The sequence below is a fragment of the Merops nubicus genome, unplaced genomic scaffold (assembly GCF_000691845.1).
Source record: "Merops nubicus isolate BGI_N331 unplaced genomic scaffold, ASM69184v1 scaffold15519, whole genome shotgun sequence".
NCBI classification, from domain to species: domain Eukaryota; kingdom Metazoa; phylum Chordata; class Aves; order Coraciiformes; family Meropidae; genus Merops; species Merops nubicus.
This window is the reverse complement of record NW_008630321.1, coordinates 42,738-66,966: the sequence shown is the minus strand read 5'-3', so window position 1 is coordinate 66,966 and position 24,229 is coordinate 42,738. Positions and strand designations below refer to the sequence as shown.

At 38.9% G+C, this 24,229-nt stretch overlaps 1 protein-coding gene across 1 annotated transcript in view; it reads left to right on the top strand.

The window, feature by feature from the left end:
* The window catches only part of IQCH (IQ motif containing H), a gene marked incomplete at its 5' end in the record, with an annotated part of 68,354 nt that overhangs the window by 5,458 nt on the left and 38,667 nt on the right, over positions 1-24,229 (top strand). Inside the window, 8 exons of the mRNA XM_008947260.1 lie at positions 57-179; positions 10,002-10,113; positions 10,860-10,988; positions 11,794-12,008; positions 13,262-13,807; positions 14,447-14,513; positions 19,760-19,843; positions 22,166-22,341. Coding sequence (XP_008945508.1) covers positions 57-179; positions 10,002-10,113; positions 10,860-10,988; positions 11,794-12,008; positions 13,262-13,807; positions 14,447-14,513; positions 19,760-19,843; positions 22,166-22,341 — 1,452 coding nt within the window. The remainder of the gene's footprint in view (positions 1-56; positions 180-10,001; positions 10,114-10,859; positions 10,989-11,793; positions 12,009-13,261; positions 13,808-14,446; positions 14,514-19,759; positions 19,844-22,165; positions 22,342-24,229) is intronic.

Below are 24,229 nucleotides of genomic sequence, written 5' to 3'. Positions count from 1 at the left end.
TAAACACTTCTGTCCCAGTGCAGTTCTTTCAAGACTATGCCTGTTATGTATTTCAGCAGCAGGTGGAAATGGATATGAAAGTGATGCTTGAGCCAGAGAACACTGATAATAAAGCTGGTTTAAAACAACAGAACTCTGAGACCAGGCTGCCACTTATAACTAGGAAAAAATCTGCTCCTGTAAGTAACTTACATTATCTTCTAGGTTTATTATATGTATTACTCCTCACTGTTAAAATTGATACATATCAGACCTAAATTTTAAGTGGAAATTTCCTAATTCTTGACATGTATATGTAACGCTCAAAACATTTTGAGTGACAGTACTGGGGAAAACAAACCTGTAGCATAACAGAGGATATTCTGAAGCAGAATCAGAATGCCAGAGTGTCTACAGAAATGTAGATGGTGTTTACATCTTATTTTTCTCACATGTTTGGGAAGGAATGTTGAGGTCATGCCCCATCCCTGGAAGTGTTCAAGGCCAGGTTAGATGAGGCCTTGTGCAGCCTGCTCTAGTGGGAGATGTCTACCCATGGCAGGGGGTTTGAACTACATGATCTTTAAAGTCCCTGCCAACCCAAACTATTCTGTGATTTCTACTTCTTACCTCCATGCTGGGAGCACTTACTTTACAGTATGAGGGACAGATTCAGACCTTTCCTTTCCATATGCAGATATTTCCATGTCTAGTAGATCCAAAGTGTCCTCGCTGTCCAGCCACAAGACGTTCTGAAGCAGAGCATTTCTTTTATCTCTAGTCAAGCTATTCCCTTAGTACAAAACAATTATCTACTAAAGCTGAGCCTAAGCACTTCCACAACACTCTCCTAAGAGCACCCTGACTAGTGGCCATCAAATTACCCTTCTCTAGTCTCCTTTCTGGCATGAGAATGTTCAAGTTGTGCAAGGTTAAGTTTCGATTCTGCCAAATTGCTGCTCCTCTCAAATAAGCAAATGAACAGGAAGATGACATGTTCTGCAGAGTGCTTTTAAAAACATTTAATATGGACAGACAACCTTCTGAAGGTCAGTGATGTTCACAAATTCAGCCCTGTGGTCCACATGAAAGAATATGGGCAGTGGTCTCAGTCAAGGGTGCTCCTCTACAGTATAATTTATGTAACAGAAGCCTTATGCAGCAAGTGCTGGAAGAGACATTCTAGGGTATTTGGGTTTAAACAACACAAACAGACTCTCTGAATGGCACAGTTGTAAGCTGCCACTTATAAAAAATGATTTTTTTTGAAAGCTGTTGCGCAGACTAAGAGGTGGTTTGTCTAACACTGTGATATAGAGTTAATTAGAAAAAAGCATCACGGCTAATAGCTTTTTAGAACCACTCTAAAACACTCGCAGAGAGGAATATTATACTACTGCAGAGAGCCATGTGTTTTACCACTCTTGCTGAAACATACACTGATCAGAGAAAAGTTCTTACTGGTGACTTAAATTGCAAACATTTAGTGTAAATTAGTCAAGCTCTCTGATACATATTTACAGTTGCTAAGGAACCGTTTATGGCAGGGAGATGAGCTGAAAATCCATCTAGGTATTTCCAACCTCTCATTTAATCAACAGCATTTACTAGAGTAAATGCTTTTTAGAGATTTTTTTGAATCCCATGACAGAATCTGTGTTTTGAAATGTTCTGTCCTTACTGGGGGAGAAATTTTGCAAATAACTTTGCCAAATCCACTACTGAGATTGTGAATTAAGGTGTTGTTAAATGTGACTTATGCTAACACTTAGAGGAATGATAGTTACAGGTCAACAATAGTCACTCAAACAAATCCATGTGTAGTTGCTGGTCTGAAATTAGATGGTCTCTAGTCTTGGAAAAAGAAAAGAAAGTAGCTACAAGAATTAAATTAGGTGCTACCTACCCTGGTTTTACTAATCAGCCATTAGAGGGCAATATTTGTACGCACGCACACGCGCGGACACCAACGTACATGCCCTAGATATGTACAGAAGTTCAAAGATTATCTCAAAAAAAAATCAGTGGCAAGAGGACTCTCATTGAAATAAATTAAAAACTAATTGCTCGGTTAACTGCATTCAGGTTTTTTTTCCAAGAGTTGTCAGCATCTGAGTTTTGAAGGAGACCTGAGCATTTAAAAATGGGATGAGATTAAAACCACGCTGGTTTTGAGGTGACTGGGTAGGTCAAGCACAAATCTACATGGACTTCTTATTATCCTGCCATTTGAGTAGTTTGAAAAATTATTAGGAGGGATCTCATTGTTTCTTGAAAAAAGTCTTTTCTTGTTCTTTTGGTATTCTAAAGTTGCTGATGCTGGGTTTTCTGACAGAAACTACGAGCAATTAACTGTTGCCCTTTTGTACCTTTTTGGGTCTGATAAGCATTAATGCCTCATCCTCTGAAGTACTGTAGATAGCTTAAAATCAGGACTGTAATTCTGTTTGAAACACGATGAGAAGTCTGGGCATCACTTTATTTGGCAGCCTATGTCTGGATAAGAAATGAAAAATAATGAGTAGTTAATTATTAATTATGTATCCTTCCTGTGGAGTGTCCAACAAAATAAATAGTAATCAGAACAGCAGCAAAAGTAATTCTGGCATTGTTCTGCAACATGGAAAAGTTTCACAACTCTGCCTTTCATTTTCCTAAGACTGCTGTTCTTTAATAGAATTATACTGGCACTTTTTGGTCCTTGTTTTCTTATAAATGTGTATCATACTGTAAACTTAGGAACCTTATAATTTATTCATGAGGCAGAATTTAATATGGTGATGATTTCTAGCCTTTATGAGTTGCATCTTATATAGCGTGGCTCTAATGGTGATGGCAGTGATTCCATGTTGTGGTGAGGGGTTTTTTTTTAAGCTAACTTATTTGAGCACAGCCATTGTAATCATATCCTTGGTTATTCATTCTTTATTCAGTATTTGCCTCACTAACGCTTAGCACTGAAAATCTTTTCCAAAATCCTGAAGTAAGGCAAAAAATGATAATTCTTTTCATTTCAAGTAACTACAAGGGGTTTTAGAAGAAAACCAGGTTTTTTTGGTCCTCCAAACCTGATTGTGTTTTAAACCTATGCATATGGCTATAATTACAGTCAAAGCATAATTTGGCAGTGGTAGCAGGATGAGACTTAAATCGATGTTACACTACAGTAATTCAAACGAAGCTTGTTGCATTTGTATTATGGTATGTAATCATCATAAGCAGCCCAGTGAATTAATAAAATCTTCTTGTCACTAAAAATAAGGAGGAAATAATTGGTGAGATGGAGTTAACTTAACAGATGACTATAGTCAGCATCCTTTCAACCTAGAAATGGGAATGTGAAGGTCACCCCCATCTCAGCTGACAAACGTAGAACGTTTTGTTGGTAAACAAATTAATCTTTTGAAAGGTCACCATTTGTTTTAAGTTTTTATCCAGTTCTTGTCATCTGGAATTGGAGATTGACTGTCATTTTTCCAGGCAGGGGTGCAGCTGAAGCTACCAGGGCTGTTTCTGTACGTCTCAGCATTCCCTGACAAAACTCAGTGCCTGATTGTGATGCTATGGGCTGCTGGTTTACAGCTGTCTCTGGACAAGAGTGGAGGCCAACCCCTGAATTCCAATAAGTTGGTCCTGCACATTCTGCCTCGTGGAAGCTGGCCCTTTGCCCACAAGTAAAATGTAGCGTGGTTCAAGCCAGCAATTATCTTTCTTACTTCCTTCTGTGCTGCTTCTGTTGCCTTTTTCACAAAGCAGATGTGGGATTCACCAGAGTTCTCTGTCTGTTCTCCCTTGCACCTGTTACGGCAGGATTTTGATAGAGGGAGATTTCTGGGTGAGCTCATGGAAGCCATAAATGGGGCAAAGCTTGATTTTTTTTCCAAGTACATGGAAAACTGGCAGATCAGAGCTACCTCTGGTTATTCTAAGAGCTTAAAGTAGGTCATAATTTCATATAAGACCTGTTGTTAGAGATGCCTAGTTGCTCCATATTCAAAGTTTCATGTTGGGCTTTCCATTTAAATCAGACATTATTTTCTTTAGATAAATAAAATCTGAGGGAAATAACATGTATTAAAAGCTTAATACTATACCCAAGGGAAACTGTATTAATTATTATGTAGATAAATGGTGGTCTATGTAAATCAGAATGAGAAGGACAAATTTTAATTTTCTATACAATTTTCCTACTTGGAAATCTTGAATAAAAAGACAACCAGACATAAAAGCTGTTCATATTTTAAATCTCTGTTACAGACTGTTACAAACTTAACTCACTGATTTTTAGAATAGTTCCACTGACAGTGGTGAGAATTTGTCCTTTGCTTAGCATCCAGTATTTCTGCACTGAATTCCATGTGCTTTTTTTTTAGATTTGGAGGACTAAAATTAGGTTATTTGAAACCAGAGTTAACTACCTCCATTTATTTACTGTTTATTACTAAGTTTATTTGGCTTGATTGTCAGAACAAGATTCTTTTTCCTCATAGAAACTGATAGGTGGTAGAAGTGTGAGTGAAACTATTCTTTGATACTGCTTCCTTGCTTTGCTGCTCAGGCTGTAAATCAGTGCAGAAAAAATACATCTGTTTAGACTAAGGCTGTGAAACTGTAAAATGCAATGAAATCCTGCAGCAATCCTCACGCAGACAAAACCAGAAGCTGACCTGATACACTGTGAGTGGCAGACTCAAGATAGCACTTCATGTCCTGCAGAGATCCCTTCTAACCAATATTTCTATTATTTCTGATGCTGTGGTGGAGAGCAAAGAGAGAAAATCACTTAGCACCTCATTGGAGTTTTTTTTACAGTCTGAACCCATTTTCCTCCATTGCTTGAAGTTGAGGTACCTCCTCCTGTGTGAACAGCAGGTTCTGTGGATTTGTAACTCTCAGGGGATGGACCCTTTGAACCCTCTCAGTATCCTTCCATACTGACAGAAGAATTCTTTGAGTTATTCAAGCAGCTTTGCATCTCTCTCTAAGTTTGTCTAAACCACACTTTCTTAGCTTGCATATATAATACCACGATCAGGTAACTTCAAATGCTTTGCTAAAGTCAAGATGAGTGGTACTCACTTTTTTCTCCCCTGTTCACAATGCTCACTAACCTGTTGCAGGAAAAAAACACAGATTGATCTCACAAGTTTGATCTTGACAGGTTTGAGTTGCTCATGGATTTGTTACTTTCCAGATGGCCATCATTAGCTTATTTAGTTATTTTCCAAGAACTGCAGTTAAACCAATAGGGCTAGAAATCCTCAAGGCACCCTTTCCCACTAAGCATGGGCACTATGCTCTTTTCCACTCTTCCAGTGTATTTTGACTGTGTATATTTTGGCTTCCAGTGTATTTTTCCAGTGATGAGTCCCATCAGTGACAAACCCATGCTGCTACTGGTAGAACTTGTTTTGCTTGTGGGAAGAGGTTTTCTAATACCAGTGGAGCTTTGCCAGGTGTGTCCATACTAGGACTACTGTGCCAGTACTACTATGGTATTTTTTTTATCCAATGGTATTTTTGTAGCCCTTTCCAGTCTTCTTGTATATTTTTCATTCTACAAGAGTCCCACCAGAGTTCTGAGATTGCTTTAGACAGTTGTTTTTGTATCCTAGAGCATATTTCATCAGGACCAGCCAATTTCAAAGCCTCTGAGCACTTTCTGCTCTCTTTTGCCCTTAAGGTAGCCAGAGACCTCTTCCCTTTTACACTACAGTTGAGTGGATGCTACTCATAACTAGTTCCTTTTTTAATGATAATTACAAATGTACTTAATGATGTCTTTTTGTATTACCCAGAAGTTTTTTTATACTTGCATCTCATTCTACCTTACCTGTTGACTCACCAAGCAGCAGTTGTCAATGTCCCCATCTTCTGTGTGCTTTCTTATTTGGAGATCAACAAGGAACACACGATTTATCAAGCTTGGCAGCTTGGTTTCCTACCTCTCCTCCTTCATCTCTGGAGTAGTTTGAGCCTGTTTCCCTAGTACTTTTTATCTGTGGAACAGACAGTTCAGTGGAGTTCCAATTTCTTCCAATTAGACTTGCTTTCTACAAGCTCTTCCCTGCCAGTTTCCTGAATATACTGAAATCTGACCTTAGTTCCATTGATTTGATTTTGGTAGGCTCCCTCCTTCCCTTTGTAGGGATTATGAACTGTGTGCATCAAATCTTGATTGGAACTTCTTAATAAAAAATATTTAAGGAGATGATAATTTGGAAAAGATGATCATGAAATGATAAATTGCTTTATTATAAATCCTTTCTACCATTACTGTCAAGCTGTGTGGTTTTCTGATATATACTTATCAAACCTCATCTGTCTAATCTACCTGGCTGATAACATGTAGTTTTGATACATGATAGTACTCATCTTTTCTCTGTACTTAATATTAGTCTCTGTTCTTTTGCTGGGTGAAAAACATGTTTATAAACATATATAAAAGAAGTTTTTCTTGTTAAGTATCACTGTCTAGATAAAAAGAAAACAAATGGAGAACTAATGGGAAAATCCCCATGGTGTTACAACAAGTGCCCTATTTAAAATGAAGCAAAAAGAAAAAAAATCAAGTGGGAGAGGTTTATCCACAGGAGAAAAACACTTTAGAAAGGGTAATAGAATTGTTTTTCTCGTGTCCCAGGTTAATTACACTCAGAAGCACTTGAAATGAAAAAAAAATAGTTTTTCAGCACACTCCAAGCATATTTTAAGGCAAGGAGGCTTTAGTCTGCACTGCAAATTAAGCACTCCCTTCCAGCCCTATAAAACTGCTCTTTGAAAGTACCTGGGCTGAAGCAGGCTGTGTGCTGACCTCAGCAGAGCACCCTTGCTGAGGCATGATGTTCATGAGGAACTTCCCTGGAAGTTTCCCCCACGGAGGAGAAATGGGTGAGGCTCCAACCCCCTCACAGCAGGGACCACTGCTCGAGTTCTCCAGGCAAGGTGGCCAGGGGTTTGTGGTGTCACAGGGTGTGATGCTGTGCTTTCATGGTGCTTTGGGTCTGTCCACACTACAAACACTAAAATGCAATTTAGGAGCTGCCAGTTCTGGAATATGTGGTGTTAAATTCACTAGGTTGTGTGTTTATGCCATAAAATTGTAGGTGTGGGTAAAGGTTTTCAACTGCATTGACACAAGCAGATGGCCATCTACTGAAAACCTTCTTAAAAGATGAAAACTTTTAAATATTCAGTGATTTAACTTAAAAAGAGAATGGTCATAAAACTCTATAACAATGCTAAAAGCAAACCTTTTTCTTAGTATTATTTTTACTATTTTTGAGGCCTTACTGTTGTAATTGCATTGACTTCGTTTTAGTGAGAATCACTGAAAGATGAAAGCATTTTGTCAAGTTTTGCTTTGATATCTCATCAAAGTTTTCAAGAGGGCAGGTAATGCAGCAGGCAGGATGCTGGGAGGACGTGGAAGAAGGGTCTGCAGGCTGGGTGGAGTTTTTGTAGGTAACTGTTTTGAGTCAGCCCAATAGTTCCACTGTGTTGCCTGTGCCATGTAATGAAGTGAATCACAGTCGTACTCTGCAGTGTAAATAAGCTTAGATGACATTACAGTTGCATCTGGACTTATTTTAACCTGCTGTAGCCTTTGTAGAAATTAAGGGATACAGAAAAGAAGAGTTAGATATCTCCAGTTAAAAAAAAAAATCCAAAACCCAAACCAGCCATAACCTTCTAGGCTGCTTCTGAACTCACAGGCTCTACCTGAATTGTTTTTCTTTGTAGCTTATTAGATCTCTGTGAACACCAATGAAATAGATGTGTTTCACAGTGCTATTTATCATAATCAAACTCCTGGGATTTAACAAGAATAAAACTGACCAATAGCAAAATCAGTGCTGCTTTACTGATACAATAGCAACAGCTTGAAAAAGGAGTCACTGTTTAATTAAATTTCTTCCATTTTATGAATTTTTGTTGTCCTGAACAAACTACTAGGCCTGAAAATGAGTGGAAAAGTGTGGTTTATTATTTCCTTTTCTCAGTATCAAGCCACTGCCACATCAGCTGGTATAAAGTTAATCTTTGTTATGTGCTTATTGCTGTTTCCTTGGAACACAAGGACATGAAGCTTCATACATCTAGATCCCTTATAGCATAATGCTTCATAATGGCCATAACTGAAATGAGTGCCTGTGATTTCTCAGAAAGATTCTCCATTATGATAAAGCATACACGTTTTCTATCTCCCTAATGTCTCCTCTGGACAGTGTTATTATACAAATTGGGAGGAAAAATTGTAATAGTTTATTTTGATCTATCTCATTTCCCTATTAGGGTTATAAGCAGTGCTTTAGAATTGCTTGTGCCTGTCTCTAAAGTTCATGGTTGATGTTATTCACTAATTATGATACAACAGTGCTGGGAGATCCCACTCATGGTCTGCATCCTGTTGGACTAAAAGCTGTATGCAAGCATGATAATCACTCATTGAAACCTAGTATTTTAAACCAACAAGTCCCAATGTGCTCTATAAAAGATGTAAATACCATTATTCCCATTTTGCAGATCTATCATTATTTCCTAGCTTTCTGTTTTTATGTATTTAGTATAATTTGAAGGAAGTTTATCATTCATTATATGATTTTCAAAAAGGCAAAATTTACAGCACATGGCATGCAGTTGTCTTCCACATAACTCATCATGGGTTCAAACATTTCTATCCAATATAAGAATTTGGAGTAGCTACTCACAGATTGTCACCCACAGTCCAGTCTGCTGCTGGTTTCTTGTTTGCTCCAAGACCCAGTATGCACCTGCAACTACCTTTCTCCTTCTTGAGATTTATTTTATACTCACACCCATGTGTTGACACTTACTTACCCTTTTCATTCAAATTGTGTTGCCTACACCCAGCACAAAAGTTACTGGAGAACTTGCAAAGTTGCAGGGGCAGAGGGAGTGCTGAGCAGCACCTGTTGGAGCACACCCAATCCCTAGGCCACTGAGCTGCTACAAACCTTCATCTAGGTTTTCAACAATCTGTTGACTGAGTAAGCTTTGGTAGACTAATGTTATTTTTTTCTTTTGCATCATGAAACGTTTGAGTTTAAGTTGACTCCCCCATGTTTCTCTAGGTTTAGCATTGTCTCATATTAGGAAAAATTTCTTCCTCACAAGGGCTGTCCAGGGCTGTGCCAGGCTGCCCAGGGCAGTGGTGGAGTCCCCACCCCTGGAGGGGTTTCCAAGCAGTGGAGATGTGGTGTGAGGGACACGGGGCAGTGGGGACCTGGCAGTGCTGGGGAACGGTTGGACTCCATGATCTTAAAGTTCTCTTCCAACCAAAACAATTCTATGATTTTTCTAGCATTGGCCAAGCAAGAGGAACCAGTATAATCTTCTAGTGGTGGTGGCTCACTGTCATCAAGTGAGAGATCTCAGTGATGTTAGTCACCTTGAAGTTGCCTGTTCTGCAATGCTGTAAACCCACTGAATTATCATAGAATCATAGACTGGTTTGGCTTGGAAGAGACCTTCAAAGGTCATCTAGTCCAACCCCCTGCAGGGAGCAGGGACATCTGCAAGGATCTAGCGCTCTCTTTGGGAGTTGATTATTACCCACACTGTAATTCCCCTGATTCCTTCCAGTGAAAATGTCTGTGTGTATCTGAAAGTGCTTCCTGTGCTTTCTGGTACCTTGCCTGTGTATGAATTTCATGTATTTAAAGAGTGTTCTGTCAAGAAATATGGTGTTTACACTATACTCATTAATACTGAGCAAATTTCTTATGATTCCTTTATTAACGAGTACATTGATTCTTGCATAGCAGAAGTCACAAGACATCAATGGGATTTAATTAACTTTATTTTAAATTACTAAAGCAATGACAGTAGACAGTACTGTAGCATATTCATAAGTAGCAAAAGCAGTGCTGGTACTGGTGCATTATTAAATCTGAATGAAACTATTCATAGCAGAAATTTTACTTATTATTGGGAGAGCAGAAAAATGTGTCTGCAAATCTGATACCTCTTTGTTAAAGGAAGTTTCTGTCTCCTCCTAGATGTGTAGCCAGAAGATGGTGAAAGGTCATTCAGCTAGCAGCCCTTGGGGTTTGTCTGCCTCTCACTACATGGATTGTCCCTTACCCCTGTTAGAAGATGAGGTAACAAAAGGTGAGTCTCAGAAGATCCCCCTGGGTACCATTGCCACCAGATGGACTCTACATAAGCAGTGTTGTTTGCTGTTTGCAGCAGGTATCTGGTAATCAAATCTTCTGGCACCCAAAAGTTGTAAGCATTGTGATCTCAAACGTTGCAAAGGGCAGAGATCAACTTCAGACTACTCAGGACATAGCATGTGTTATGTCAAACACCATCCTCCCTGGGGCAGTTCTCTTGTAATGCCCAGAGCTGAGTTGCTGCTGGGAAGAAGAATTGTGTGTGATGGAGGGTTCTTGTGTGGCTAAACAGCATGGGCCAAGTCAGTGGTCATGATTAACATCTGGTTATTAATCATTCACTCTTAGACCTGCACTTGGACTATTTTAGCAGTCAGTCCATTTTTGTGATTCCACGATTACATTGTGGTTTACAAAAGTAATTCTCATCCATTCCACATAATAAATTGCCATTGCACAAGGATATAATTCCTTCTTGAAATCAGCACCACTGCAGTATCCTGCATGTGTTTGTTAATTTGAATAGGCATTTGAATAGAATACCCTCACTGAAGGTAGAATATTAAATCTTGTGAGGTATGAATCTTTCAATAAAAGAAAACTGCTGCTTTTCTAGTTTTGATTTGGAATTGGAAGAAACTTAGGTCTGCCTTTGTTTAATTCTTTCTTCATTGCTACTAATTATTTTTTCTTTCATAGCTGGAGTATATTGAATTGTTCAGTAAAATCATCTTCTTGCAGGTATTGTGAGCTTGACTGAACAAAAGCTTATCCCTCCAGCAGCAAAGATAACTCTCCAGACTCCTCCTCTTGTATCCAAAGCAGCACCTTTCCATGAATTTCAAAGGCAGCACAAGAAATCACCTGTAGGTGAGTACAAAGGCTTGATAACAACCATCAGTTGCTTCTCCACTTCAGTTTCAGGCCCTTGTTTCATCTTGTGAGGAAACAGCTGTCTAATGAGCACTCAGATTCTTAAGAATACCAAGTGCATAAAGATGTAGGTGAGCATCCTGTGACTTGCAACTGAATAGGAAACATATTTTTACTCCCTGTGAGGATTTGATAATTTCTGAAATGTTGGTAGGTTCCTACCTGTATGTTTCACATTCTAAGCACCTGAAGCTGAAGATCTGACTGTTGGTGTTATGTAAAGCCAATGTTACTCTAAGTCATGACTTGCACAACTTAAAACAGCTGATCAAGCATCAGTTTTTGCCAGTGGGATTAAATGAATGGCTCCTAATAAGCAAATATACTCTGGGCAATGGGATTCTGATCTATCCCAACATGTACTCAAAACCTGTTTCTACAGCTGCTTGTGGCATGTGACATCAGTGTGGAAAGGAACACAAGCAAAATGAGTGGTGGGCTCAGTAGCAGTCCCATAACTTTGAAAAGTCCTCCAAATGAAAGGGGCTGGTTGAAAACTAAGATTACATATGCAATATCCTGAACTAAAGTGCTAATATTTTGATGTTGTTATCCTGAGTATACTATTGGTTTAAGATAATCTTAAAACGTTATAGATAAAAACTGAAAATTGCAATCTGCTTGGATGTGAGGGCAAACTAGAGTGTGCCAGTAACTCTTGGTAGGTGGCACAGTATCAGTTTAATTCTGTTGTTGCACTTCTAACAATGAAACCTGCAATCAATCTTTTTCTTTGGTCCAGGAGAGATCAGTAGTATTGTGGGCCCTGAGAATACAAATGCTGTCACCTTCCCAACCTCAAAGGAAGCAATTTATATCACACATTCCTCTAGCAAAGGTAACACTGCACCACTTCCATCCAGCAGCTCCATGGTTTCAGCAAGGAAATCAAAGCCAGCGTGGTCATGTCCAGATCAACAGTTGGAATCTGAGCTGCAGATTCCCTCCCAGACACAGGTATTCAGACAGTGAGGAGAATAAAGTTTTTAGCCATATTTTAAATACCATCCTCACGAGGATGGGGCATGTGTGACTGTAAAATCCCTGAATTGGTAGAGGGGGCTTGGAACCGAATCCAGTAAATGGTAAATATTGAAGTAAACCAGGAGATAGTTCATATATTGCCAGTTCCTGTTTTCTCAAGGCTTCGACCTAAATTCGTTTTCTTCACAGAATCTTGGAAAATAAGTCTAGAAAGGATGTTACGAGGTTATCTAGACCTCCAGGCAGAATTACCTGTACCTGTGATATTGCAGACAGATGTTTTTCTAACCTGTTCTGAAAACTTTGGGTGATAGCAACTCCACAGTCTCCCTCGGCCATCTGTTCCAGTGCTTAACTAACTATCTTTACTGTTATAAAAGAGTTTTTTAATGTCTCATCTAAATCTGCCTCGCTGCAGTTAAGCAAATGTAGTGTTTCCCTTTATATTTACAGAAGACTATAGGGGAGTTTGACCTTGACTGCTTAATGCTTGCTGATTGTTCTTGATCCCCGTGCAAAAGGAACAGTTCTTTCTTTTTATGGCTAATTATCGTGTTCTGTAGCAACCTGTCTGGAGTTTTGCTTGATCTTGCCAGACTTCCTGACTTTTGTGCCATTGAGGAAGTCTTAAAATCAAAGAGGAGACCTGAAAATCAAAAAAAACTCATCAAGCTCCATTTCTCAGATTTGCTTTATTAATGTAAATAAAAACAATGACCTAAAAATGGATTGAAAATAGTGCACTTAGATTGAAAATCAAAGCTAATGTGTAGCTGGCTAAAATTGCCAGTAAATATGGGGTTCTGTTAAGAGGCAGGAACATTTCTATTCCAGATTTTTCCAAGTTTGCATTTAGGTGGCAGGATACTGCCCATTCTGGGGTAGACAGAGGCAGTGTCAGTGGAAGATTGCTATTGCAGCTACTTCCTGATTGGAGTCAGTCAGTCTCAATTTTTAGATTGGGTAAACCAAGCAGAGTTCCTCTGTGCAGTGAATATATTTCTGTAAAAATGCTCCTAGTCTTGCATGACCTCTGAGGTCTTTGTGTGGCAATGGTTTTTGGTAAAGCTGGGCTAGACTTTGTGGTTATGATGTATAAATCAGAATGAGTGTCTTTCAGAAGCGCGAATGCCCACAGTTAAGGCAGATAGAGTACCACAGTGGTGCCTCTTGACCACTCGTTTATGATTAATGGCAATTAATCCATGGCTGTTCGCTCCCCACAGCCCCTGCAAACGCCTCCACGTCAGGCCTTGCATGAGCTGTGCTTTGATGGCGACATTGCTGTTTACCATGGCACGATAGACTGGAAAGCTCCAGGATTTCTGGCGTTCAAGCAACATTATTGTGTCTCTTGGGGGAGCATTGCCTGGTTTTTGGAACACACAGAAAAGCTTCTGAAGGACTACGCTGTACCCTTGGCTACCATAAACTGCCAAAAGCTGGCGGAAGTCGCATCAGACTTGAAGCTCACCAAGGATCCCACCAAAAGCGACATTCTGGCAGTGATAAAGAATCACTCGAGTGTGGAAAAGCTCTTGGATGGACCAGGCCAAAGGGACAAAGGCCAGGGGGGTACCGAGGCGGCCGCCGCGAAGATCCAGGCGAGGTGGCGAAGCCGTCGGGCCGGCAGGGCCCGTGCCAGGCAGCAGCAGTGGGCCTCAGGTGTGCTCGCCCGCTCCTGGCTCCTGCACGCCCGCATGGCACGTGTCAGAAACACCCTGGAGGCAGCACGGCGGAGACACCTGGAGAATTTCTACAGCAGGGCCAAGGTGTGCAGTGCTACCAGCTGTTACGGCAGCGCTTCTTCTCTAAACATCTCTTGCTTCAGTGATCGCAATAAGCTGTTTCCATTTTTTTTCCCCCCTTTAACCATACACTTGTCCGAGGATCATATTTCATCCTTCATCAGCCATTCAGCCTTTGTGGCTGCAAAACCTGTCGCTGTGTTTCTATTGAAAATGTCCCTTTGCTTTAACTTCAGTACTTCTGTCAGAAAATCAATGTTTTAACTGCATTACCTTAGTGCCTTATATATACCTTGTGGCACTTCATTTGCTGGAAAAAAAAAATCCCTCTCTTGTCTACATTGCTGTCACCACTTTGTCAGAAAGTATTTAAGTTTGCAGACAGCCTCTTAATTAGTGCTCACAATTTCATTTATGTTTGCTTTCCTTTTTTTTTTCATTCATATTCTGTTAATTAAGTGAGCAGCCTCCAATCTTCCCCTGCCAGTAGCTTCATGTAGCCACCTAATTAAATTAATTGGGGAAGATGTTTTAAGTATGTAATTAAATCAATTAATATAATTTATGCCTGGCTTAACTGTACAGTGGAAAACCAGCTGAAGTTTGACTAGATGAATCCACTACAGCTTCCTGTCACTGATCAATGCTCTCCTTGATTTTTAGCATCTGGCAGCCAACTGGAATCGCATCAGGACCTCCAGGAGGACTATTATCCATATCCCATCATTAGGTATAACACTTTTGCCTGCAAATCTATCAGCAACCTCTATTACCCACCACATTATGACTCCTTGATTGAGTTCAAGGAAGGCCCCTTGTTTTATTCAAATTGGTCTCGGCAGGAAAATGTTCTCGACATGATGAGAGTAATAACACAGGGCCTCCGCTCGAAACGGCGTTTAATTTGGGGATTAAGCAAATAAAGTCATTATGTGGGGGCCGCTGTTCAGTGGAGAGGTGATTTGCTGTAATTTGCTTTCATCTGTATGAAATGAACTAAAAAGTTGCATTTTTTCCCCCTGAAATAACCGATAATGTTTTCAGTCTTCTTTAATGATAGGCAAACACGGGCCTGCGTGTGTTGTTGCTGTTCCAGCCATAAGCCAGGATATTGCTTGTACACTGTTTTTAATCAAATGTGCAGTCAAAATGATAAGCTACATTCTCTGAAATTATTTAGTTCTAATTACGAGCAGATGGGATGCTTTATTTGCACCTAGGGCGCCTGAGCAAAAGGAAATGCTGTGTGAACAAGAATAATTAAGAAGTTGAATAGTGTTTTTTGCGCTTAAATAATCTGCAGTTTCATGTTAATTAGCACTAATGTAATTATTTAATTACATTTATGAATTGGGGAGCTTAAAAAAGCGGTTTTCTACGATGTGATGGCAAAGTGTAAGGTGTTCAGAAATCACAGGGTAGGAGTCCCTGGGAATTTGGAAAAGGCACCAATAAGCTCTTAAAACATGAAATCCTGTCAAAACGCTTGTACCTTGATTTATAATTTGTACTTACACAGCAAATTAATTGACCTGAGAGATTCAGGATTTCGTAACATCAGTTGGTTAAGACCTGAATTAATGAAGACTGTAAATAAGTTTTAAGCTCTCTGTTTTGGAGCCCAGTTAGCCTTTTATTTCACCATTATGCTGACTGTTTGACATAAATATACATTTGATGAAGAACAGTTTTTAATTACACCTCTGTCTTCATGTCACATGTGAATATGTAAAGTTAAATCATGTGACAGAATCCTATTTTTAAGCAGGATCGTTTAAAAATAATCGATAACGTTCTGGTGTCCTAAACTGGGTAAAAATGTGAAGGAGAGCATTTATCCAGGAAAAAAATTATTAATTAGGTGTGTGAATTCAAAAGTCAGCAGAGTTGTCATACAACAGATGCTTTCAAAGTTGTATTAAAAAAAAACCCTAAGCAGTATAATCAAAACAGGCCAGCTTAAAAAAAAAAATTAATCATTATGCCCTTGCTCCTCTGATGGATTTGTAACATGTGGTGGAATTTATAGAAGTCCTAAAATTATTTCAACCTCTTAAGTAAATTCTGATACTCTAGGGAAATTCTAGTTCATTTAGCACTTCACCTGGAGCCCAGGCCCTGATTCTGTAACGTGCTGTTGTACAATATTCTGCTGTAAATACAGGAATTTGTATAGGAAGAGGTGGCTGCAGTATTCAAGTGGAAATATTCTCTTAATGAGGAAGAAAGTAAGTAGAGAAGAGACTTTGAGTGCAGATGTTTTCGTGGAAAATTAAGAAACCTATTTAAGTAGGGCATGGAGAATATTACGCCCTCCAAAAAAGGGATTGGAAAGTGCTCTCTGAAAATGTTACTCATGCTTGGTTTTATTAAACGCATCGAGTATATTGAGAGCTCTTGTAGAGTTCTGTAGGGTTGTTACAGGAATTAAATCATGATAAGCATTTAGGTTACTGAATTGTGATATAAATACGTGGGGTTTTTTTATCTTTTGAAATGTTAAGATTGAACTGGTTTTGAGAAACAGCATAAAATGGATAAGAAACAGACCAAATTTTATATAAATTTAAGAACAGCTTATATTTGAAAAGATGAAAACAAAGTCTGGGAACTAAAAACCTTTCAAGTGTGAGAATAGAAATAATTTTCAATGTTTTATTATTCCACTCCTACACATTTGTCTTTTTTTTTAATATCTAAAATTTTGAGGCCATTACTGGAACATTTTCAACTAGCACCATTGTGTAGTTTGTTCTCAGGCATTTCCTATTGATGCTTTTGATCTGTCATGTGTTGTCTTTGTTTTGAAAAATAACTGCTAAATTCCCTGAAATATTTTGCCTTTTCTTTAGCCTGGTAGAATGTTACAATTAGGAAGCCTGTTTGAATGGAATTCTAGGAAGCTGGACAATTTAAACAAGTAACTTTTGTTTCAGTCTAGGAGAAACAGATATGCAGAATGACAGCTAGGATCATTATTTTTTTAAGGCCTGAATCTGGGTAATCATAAAAAAAGTCTCAATTACAAGAAATGAGACAAAACAGAAAAATAACCAAGGCAGGGAAGTTTGATGAGACACTCGTAGTGATTTCTCCATTCAATTTGCTCAATCAAAAATAGAGCCTGAAATTCTCTACTCACATTTCCTTGATTTAGCATTTAGGGCAAATCAGATTGTGATTTTATTTTTTTTTTCTTCCCATGCAAGTGGAATTCCAATAATTGGAGGCAGAGGCATAACTATGAATTTCTCCCAGTGTTCATTTTCACAACAGTTTCAGATTCATGTCAAGTTTCTGGAAATAATCCAGGAAACGGGATAGTGAAAGGCTTAAATTATAACTGCTGTGAGGAACAAATGTTTCCATTTATTTCACCACAACAAAACCTTTGGATTTCTAGTATAGCTAAAAAAAAAAAAGGAAGCAGACTTCATTGTTTCAAGATTGTTTAGCATTTTTCTCAGCTTGTGTAAGGAAAAATGAATTTTGAGCTTCCTAATCGGATTTACTCCCACGCTCTAATGGATGAATTCACTTCTGCAATATTTGGGATTCAAATACTGTTTCTTTTTTCATTCAACTACTTTTAAATGGTTGATCAGTCTTTCTACCCAAATAGTTACATTTACAATAAATAAAATTTGTCACCTTATATAACCTACTGAATATTTATCAAGGCTTCCTCTTGTCTGATACATGAATCCTTTTGAAAAGCAGTTTCAGCTGAACAGTAGGTGTGCCAAATACAGTGAGAAAAGTTAAGTATTATTTATTAGACCTGTCCCAGGCTCTGGGAAGCACAAGGTGGCTGAATCCTGGATAGGTTGTCTTTCTCCTTCCCCTTCAGACATCACCCCATGGTTCCTTAAACTGTCACGTGGTGTCCCCTTCTCTCTCTGTACTGCTACTGCTTCTTCACAGGTGAGTTTGAAAAGTGCTGTGGATTCTTTGCTGAAAGAAGACACTTTGAGATGAGCAAAATTTATTAAGAAAATGGCAGTTAAAGGGCATTGGGTCATGGATGAGGTTGAGCAGGAAGATGATGTTGTCAAAACAAAAAGTGTTTGAGACACTGTTTGGAGTATAACTTACCCAGATTGCAGGAACAGATCAACCAAAGGAGGGGTTCTTTGAATCTGGATAGGAACTTTGGCTTCTGGGAAATGCAGATTTCTCCAAAATGTTTCATGCATTTCAGACCAAATGCTGCGTTGCAAAATGTCAGGGATACATAAAGCAGCTGTACATAGAAATCCAGAAGTGATGGCACAGGTTATAGTTGTACTGGAATATGGAGACCAAAACCATGGTGCACACAATTCATTTGGGTCAAACTGTGTTTAAACTGCAAGGAAAGGAATATTAAGCCTCTGCCTTTAATAAGCACTGTCAGGTGACCAGCCATGGAAGTAGAGAGTGTTCAAAATGTACCAGGGGTGAGGATTAAAGTGCTTCATGATGTCCCCTGGAAGGTGAAGGACTCACAAGGAGTGACTGTTCCTCTCATTCCATCTAATGGGGTCATGTCAATGGAAGCTAATATATTATGAATTAATTACTCCACTTTATTATTCCTTTCAAATAATTATTGATTTTTCCAAGTGATACTTGCCTGTCATTTTTCTGCCCAGATTTAGTTAGAATCATAGAGTCGTTCTGGTCAGAAGAGACCTTTGAGATCATCAAGTCCAACTGTTAACCCAGCACTGCCAGACCACCAATAGTTCTCAGATGTGTTTTCAAGAGGACAGCTGAGTGTAGAGGAATCAGCTGCTCTCTGTTTAAAATTTAAATGTTTTAAATTGTTAGGCAGCGTTGTTAGCAGCTTAAAATTGGTCCCACCTGAGAGAACAAAAGGAAGCTTTGAGACTAAAGTTTAAGTAATCAGAACAAGCTTTTTCAAATTACTGTCATTTAATATTAGAGTGGCAAAAAATTGATGTCTTTTACAGTGCTGGAGTTCTGCAGGTGCCTGGTACCATTGTGCTAACTACAGTATTTAAGTTTTGCAAGGAATTACTAAAAATGAAACTGGTGATTTCTGTTTCTCTCTATCTTATCATGTTTTGCTCTCTGGTGTGCAAAGTGTCATTGCCACAGCACCTTTGAATGCTGATTACTTAGTTGTAATTTGCCTGCAAGATTCACTATTATTAGCTGCCAAAATGAAAGCACTGAATTAAGGAGCAGATTTTAGTTCAAAAGTTTCACGTTTGGTCATGTGCAGATATATGGAAATTTTGTAAGGATCTTGTTGCTGGATCAGTCAATTTTATGCCAAACACTGAATATTAAGCTCAACTTCCTTATAATTTGCTCACAGCTATTGCAACTAGCGGCCCACGTTGTGTTTGTAGGTGCACACTGATTAATTTAGAGTTAGCTGAATTTCAAAATTAGAGGATTAGAGTTTATACTTCCTGTGGTCATGTCATTTACTGCAGTCTTTGTGAACCCGGGTACACCATCAGTTGGAAGTCTGACCTCCAAAGAGATAATCCAAGCTCAGACAGGCTGGTGCTCGTTCATCCTCTGCAGCCAAGTGATCAGGTATCACTGAGACATCTCCTGAATGAATTGGGTTTGTTGCCTTTTCTCTGGGTGAAGGACAAAAGGTACCCAGATTCTTGCTTAATGATGGTATCAACATTTATTTATTTTTTTTAAATCCAGCAACATAGAAGACTGAAAATCCTGAGTCAGTGTGTTTGAATTATAGAGCTCTATAGGTCTGTAACGTTTAGAGTTGTATTTAAAGCCTCACAACATAAAAACATGATGTTCCATCAGTTCACTAATACAAGTAAAATCATAAAGATGATGCAATTAGTGCTATACAGTGTTTGAGAGTTGAAATGCTTTTATTACAGCTTTCTTTTTTTATTTTTAAATCCAGAAGTCTGATTTCTTTCAAATATGCCCTGGGGGTTTTCTGAATCCACTGGGGGCGGGGGGGTTTTACTTGTTTTCCAGGATATTCCCAGTGCATCCGTGAGCATATTCCTGATCTTGCTCTCCAGCAGAACATGCAGCTGGGAAGGCTGTGTGACATACTGGGTACGTTCAGAGCTGTTGGCTCCCTGTTTTTTTGGCCCTTATTTCCCCACAGTTGTGAGTAAGAAACTGACCGATGAGGATTTTCTTTTTGTGTGAATGTTAAATGTAGAGAACATTTCAGCTCAGAAGCAATTTACCTGCTGTGGCATTTGAATCTGCCCATGTTATTTGTAAGAAAAGGATGCGGCTTCCTTCTGACTCCATGGTAAGGTAGAGCAGCCTCACCCTGTGCCATGCTGAGCACCACCAACCATCAGAAGTCTGGAGCGTTCTACAAAATTAGGTAGCTAATTCTGCTAGCATCCACTCAGGCTTAAGTGGAGAGAAAGATGTGCAGGAAAGGAGCAAGCCCTTATTTAAACCAGTTGGGTTTTTTAAAAGTAGCAAATGAGGGAAAAGACATCTATTTAAAAGTTTTTCAGTGAAGAATATTATTTGTCGGTGACCAGCTTCACTGGCTCCCTGGAATGACATACTTTACATGATTCATGTATATTTCAGGATCATTATTATTTTATAAATGCCATTTAGTAACTTTGTAACAAAAATATATTAGATTCAGAAATTTACAGTTGCCTAAAATAATAATGTAATTGCCTTTATATATTATCTAGGCACTAATATTGTTTTTTTCACAGTACAGTTTTATATTTTTCTCTTTTGAACATAGATTTTTTTTGTGTGTGTCTAAAATGATAGTTAGAAACTTAAAGGGACAAAGCCACCACATTAAACAGCCATTTTTTCTCCCTTTAAAATTGGTTCTGCTGTAAAATGTAAAATAGACCATAATTAAGATGGAAAGTAGTTAAATATTAACTAAAATATTAACTAGTTCAGATGCTTTACCTATGCCTGGCAGAAGAACATGGATATTTACCATATTGATTTTCTTTTTCTTTAGAATACCAGAGGATTTCCTTGCTGCTTGTGAGCTCCTATGAATTAATCTGTCTCTGGAGCCCCTGCTGTGTCCAAAGGAGACTTTTATATCTCTTTAGAGGGGAGTGTTAAGAGTAGTAAAATGTGTTGCAGCATTTTATTCAACAAATTCACTTGAGCCTTTCAATTTTTGTCAGTTCAGTCCATTCAGCATTACAGCCAACAGTGGCAAATAATCTTTTTGTACCTTAGCTGGTAAATTTTCAGACTCATTTTGCAAGTCAGAGTAAATGCCTTAAAGCACCAGTGTTGACTAATGGTTCTAGGGAACTGTGCTTTTAATTGTTTTATAAAGTTACATGGTAATGAACTATTATATAAAGGCTCTGTCAGGGCTTTGGATACAGGGCTGGTTGTCAGATGCTGTGCTACTTGAATGCTTCAGTTGAAATCCTGGCCTTATATTTTTAACATGAGCCGTTTGCCTGCAACGACAAAGTGGAATGAAGAGAGATCCTACTCTTTTATAACATTAGGCTCAGGGTTTCCTTAGCCCTGTATTTGCTTTGCCTCTGATTCATTCACCTCTAGTAGCAGTTGTCCCTGGCACTTCCCAGGCCCTTGTTCCTGTGCCCAGTAAAGACAATGAAAGACTTCCTACAGATTTCAGCAGGAGTTGGATCAAAATGTAGGAGTGCTTTTTGGCAGCCTGCTCTCTTGATGTTTCAAGGCCCATTAATTCATTAGCTCATCTAAAACATTAATATTTTAGAAGAACAGAGTAGTTAAAATTTTCCCAAAACTGTAACTAAGAAAGCCCTTCACTTTCTCACCTCCTAAGTGTTTGTGTATCCACTGTGGGTCAGCCCAAGTTGTTTTACATGCAGAAAAACAGCTTTTCACACTGTGGTATTTAACTAGCTGATCTGCACTCTCCCATGCTCAGCAAGAGTTATTAATGGTATCCTACTGTGAGCTTTTGTGTGGACAGGACAAGCAGAGGAACGGGCCATGCAAAATCCAGGCAGCATATGAAATTGCAATTTCATCAGCTTTCTAAACTTAATAGCTCAGTTTTATAATTTACTGAAGTTAATGGGATATGTTTTTAAAGCAGTGTGCAATTCCCACTGATGTTAATGTGAGCTGCACGTATAAATCCCCCTGCAATGCCTTCAAAATTCTGCCCCCAATATGTTCTGCAGATTGAATTCTGAAAACTAGCTGTTTCTTTGGGTTGCTGACCTGTCTTCAGAGAAATGCTGAAGCACAGAAAAAGCAGTTAAAGCACTCAGATTTGGGAATTACAGATCTCATTTTTGTTTCCTGTGCTCTGTTAGGGAAGCTGTTTATTAGCAAACGACCAGGAATTACCAGATTGCTGTTCTGAATGGAGTCTACCTTTCTTCCAGTAATGAACATTGTGCCCCTTTGTTTTAGATGCCAACGTGGACGTCATCTACATCTGCCCCCTTCATCTGAGTGAGGAGTTACTGCAGTATTACAATAAACTCCTGGGTCTGCAGGCAGCTGTTAGATCTGGGAACCCTGAGGACATGGGTGACCTGCAGGACAGGTTCAAAATTCTCACCCCTGAAGCTATAAACAGCTTCCCTGTGAGTTTGTCTTCTAATTACTACAGCTTGAGGGATGCAGTAAAATTAAATTGGAAATTTTATAACTTGTAATGCTCTGGTACACATCAGTGAAATATTATAGTGAGTTTAAGGGCTTTACTGATTAGACTACTAGTTAGAGCATTGGAAATAAATATCCTGGTTTAGCTTTATAGACTTAGTTGAGGATAGTCCTATATTGGCTATTTGTAGACCACTGTCCCTTCTTAATATATGCTGGGGACTGGGAACTTGATAGATTTATATCTCTAAGCAAATCGTAGCAATAAACCATTCTTATTACTCAAATTTTATCTCTGAGTAGCCCAACATTCAATCATTGATGGTTTTATAGCATTTCTTGCAATTAAATCCCATGCAGAACTTAAAGAACAGAACTTAAATTGGGATAAATAATACAGAAATATTAGTTCCAAACCCGTCAAGTCCATTTTAAATCTGTGTGCTAAAACATGATATAAAAAGAGACTTTAATTAGTGTACTCTATGTACAGTGATTCTGGAAATACTGAGTAAAGATATTTCATAAATGTGTAGGTTTTCAAATGTGGTTTTATAGTAGGGTAGTGCTCAGCAAAACACCTGCTTGTATGTGTGAATCCTCTGCTGTTGAAATAGTCTGAAAACACCTATGTAAGAAAAGCTCCTTTGCTGTATAAGGAGGGACCCCTGAGTCAGCTATCTGATAGTTTTGCCCTAGTTAAAATGAATTCTATTCTGTTTTCTCTAAGTTGGAGAAAAAAGCATCAAGATGAGTGTTGTGGTTTTTAGGGGATGGCTTTTCTTTAGCATTGTCCTTTTATCTGCATACTGGAATCACAGCTGGGCCTTCAGCTTGCAGAGTAAAATTAAAGATGGTAAATCTTTGATAAATAGAAGTAATGGGGTTTTATTTCCATTTAAGTTGCACTTTGGCAGTTGTAGCTGTTTTTTTCTCTGGATACTGGGTTACTTTTCCACTGCTAACTACCAAACACTGGAAGCTTTAAGAAGTTTTGGAATGCTGAGAAGTGTATTGGTGCTGTAAGAATGAGCAGTCACAGGCAGTTTTGATGTGACAGGTTGAGGTGTACCCTTGGTGGTGCAGCTGGTTTTATGCAAAATCCTCAAACCACCTTATTTTCTCTGAGGATGTATTCTTTCCCATCTATTAACCAAGATAGCCAAGTAATGGAACTTTTTTGTGGAGAACCACCTGGATTCATAGCTCATCCTAATCATCCACTGACATCAGTGACCGTGGATTTTGTCTGTGTGAGGGTTAGAGCTTTACAGGTTCTTTTTAAGGATCTTTCTTCTGAGCTATTTCATAAAAAGCTTTTGTTGTATCTAAATTTATTCCTAATATATGAAAACGCGGCTTGAAGGCCACCTTAGCAGGCTCCTTTGAGCCATTCTAGAAGCACCAATGAACTGGATGGAAGGAAAACCAGTGGAAGAGACACCAAGACACAGGTAGCCCTGTGCTCCTTGGCATCTGCAGAGGGGAGGCAGAGAGACTGGGAGAAAAGGGTGTCCATAAACCATTCTCCTTAGATGTTTGCTCTTCGAATGACCTCTTGTGACTCAGTCCATGTGGGTGCAACGTGAAACCCTTCCAACAAAAGGTTATGCTGCCCTGGTTCTCTGCCAGCAGCATATCAGAACACCTTGGTGGTATCCCTGCTCCTCATGGTGAGGCTGATGCCAACATCACCTTCTCTGATCTTGAGAAGCTTAAAAAGGAAAACTAAAAAAAATTAACAGGCTTGAGAGCCAGGAATGAGCCCTTTGGTTAAACTCCTCACCATTATTCAGTGCAGTTGTGCTGGAATTCTGAGGATTGCTCAGTTCTGTGTTTACCTGCTTTCACTCACAGCACTATATA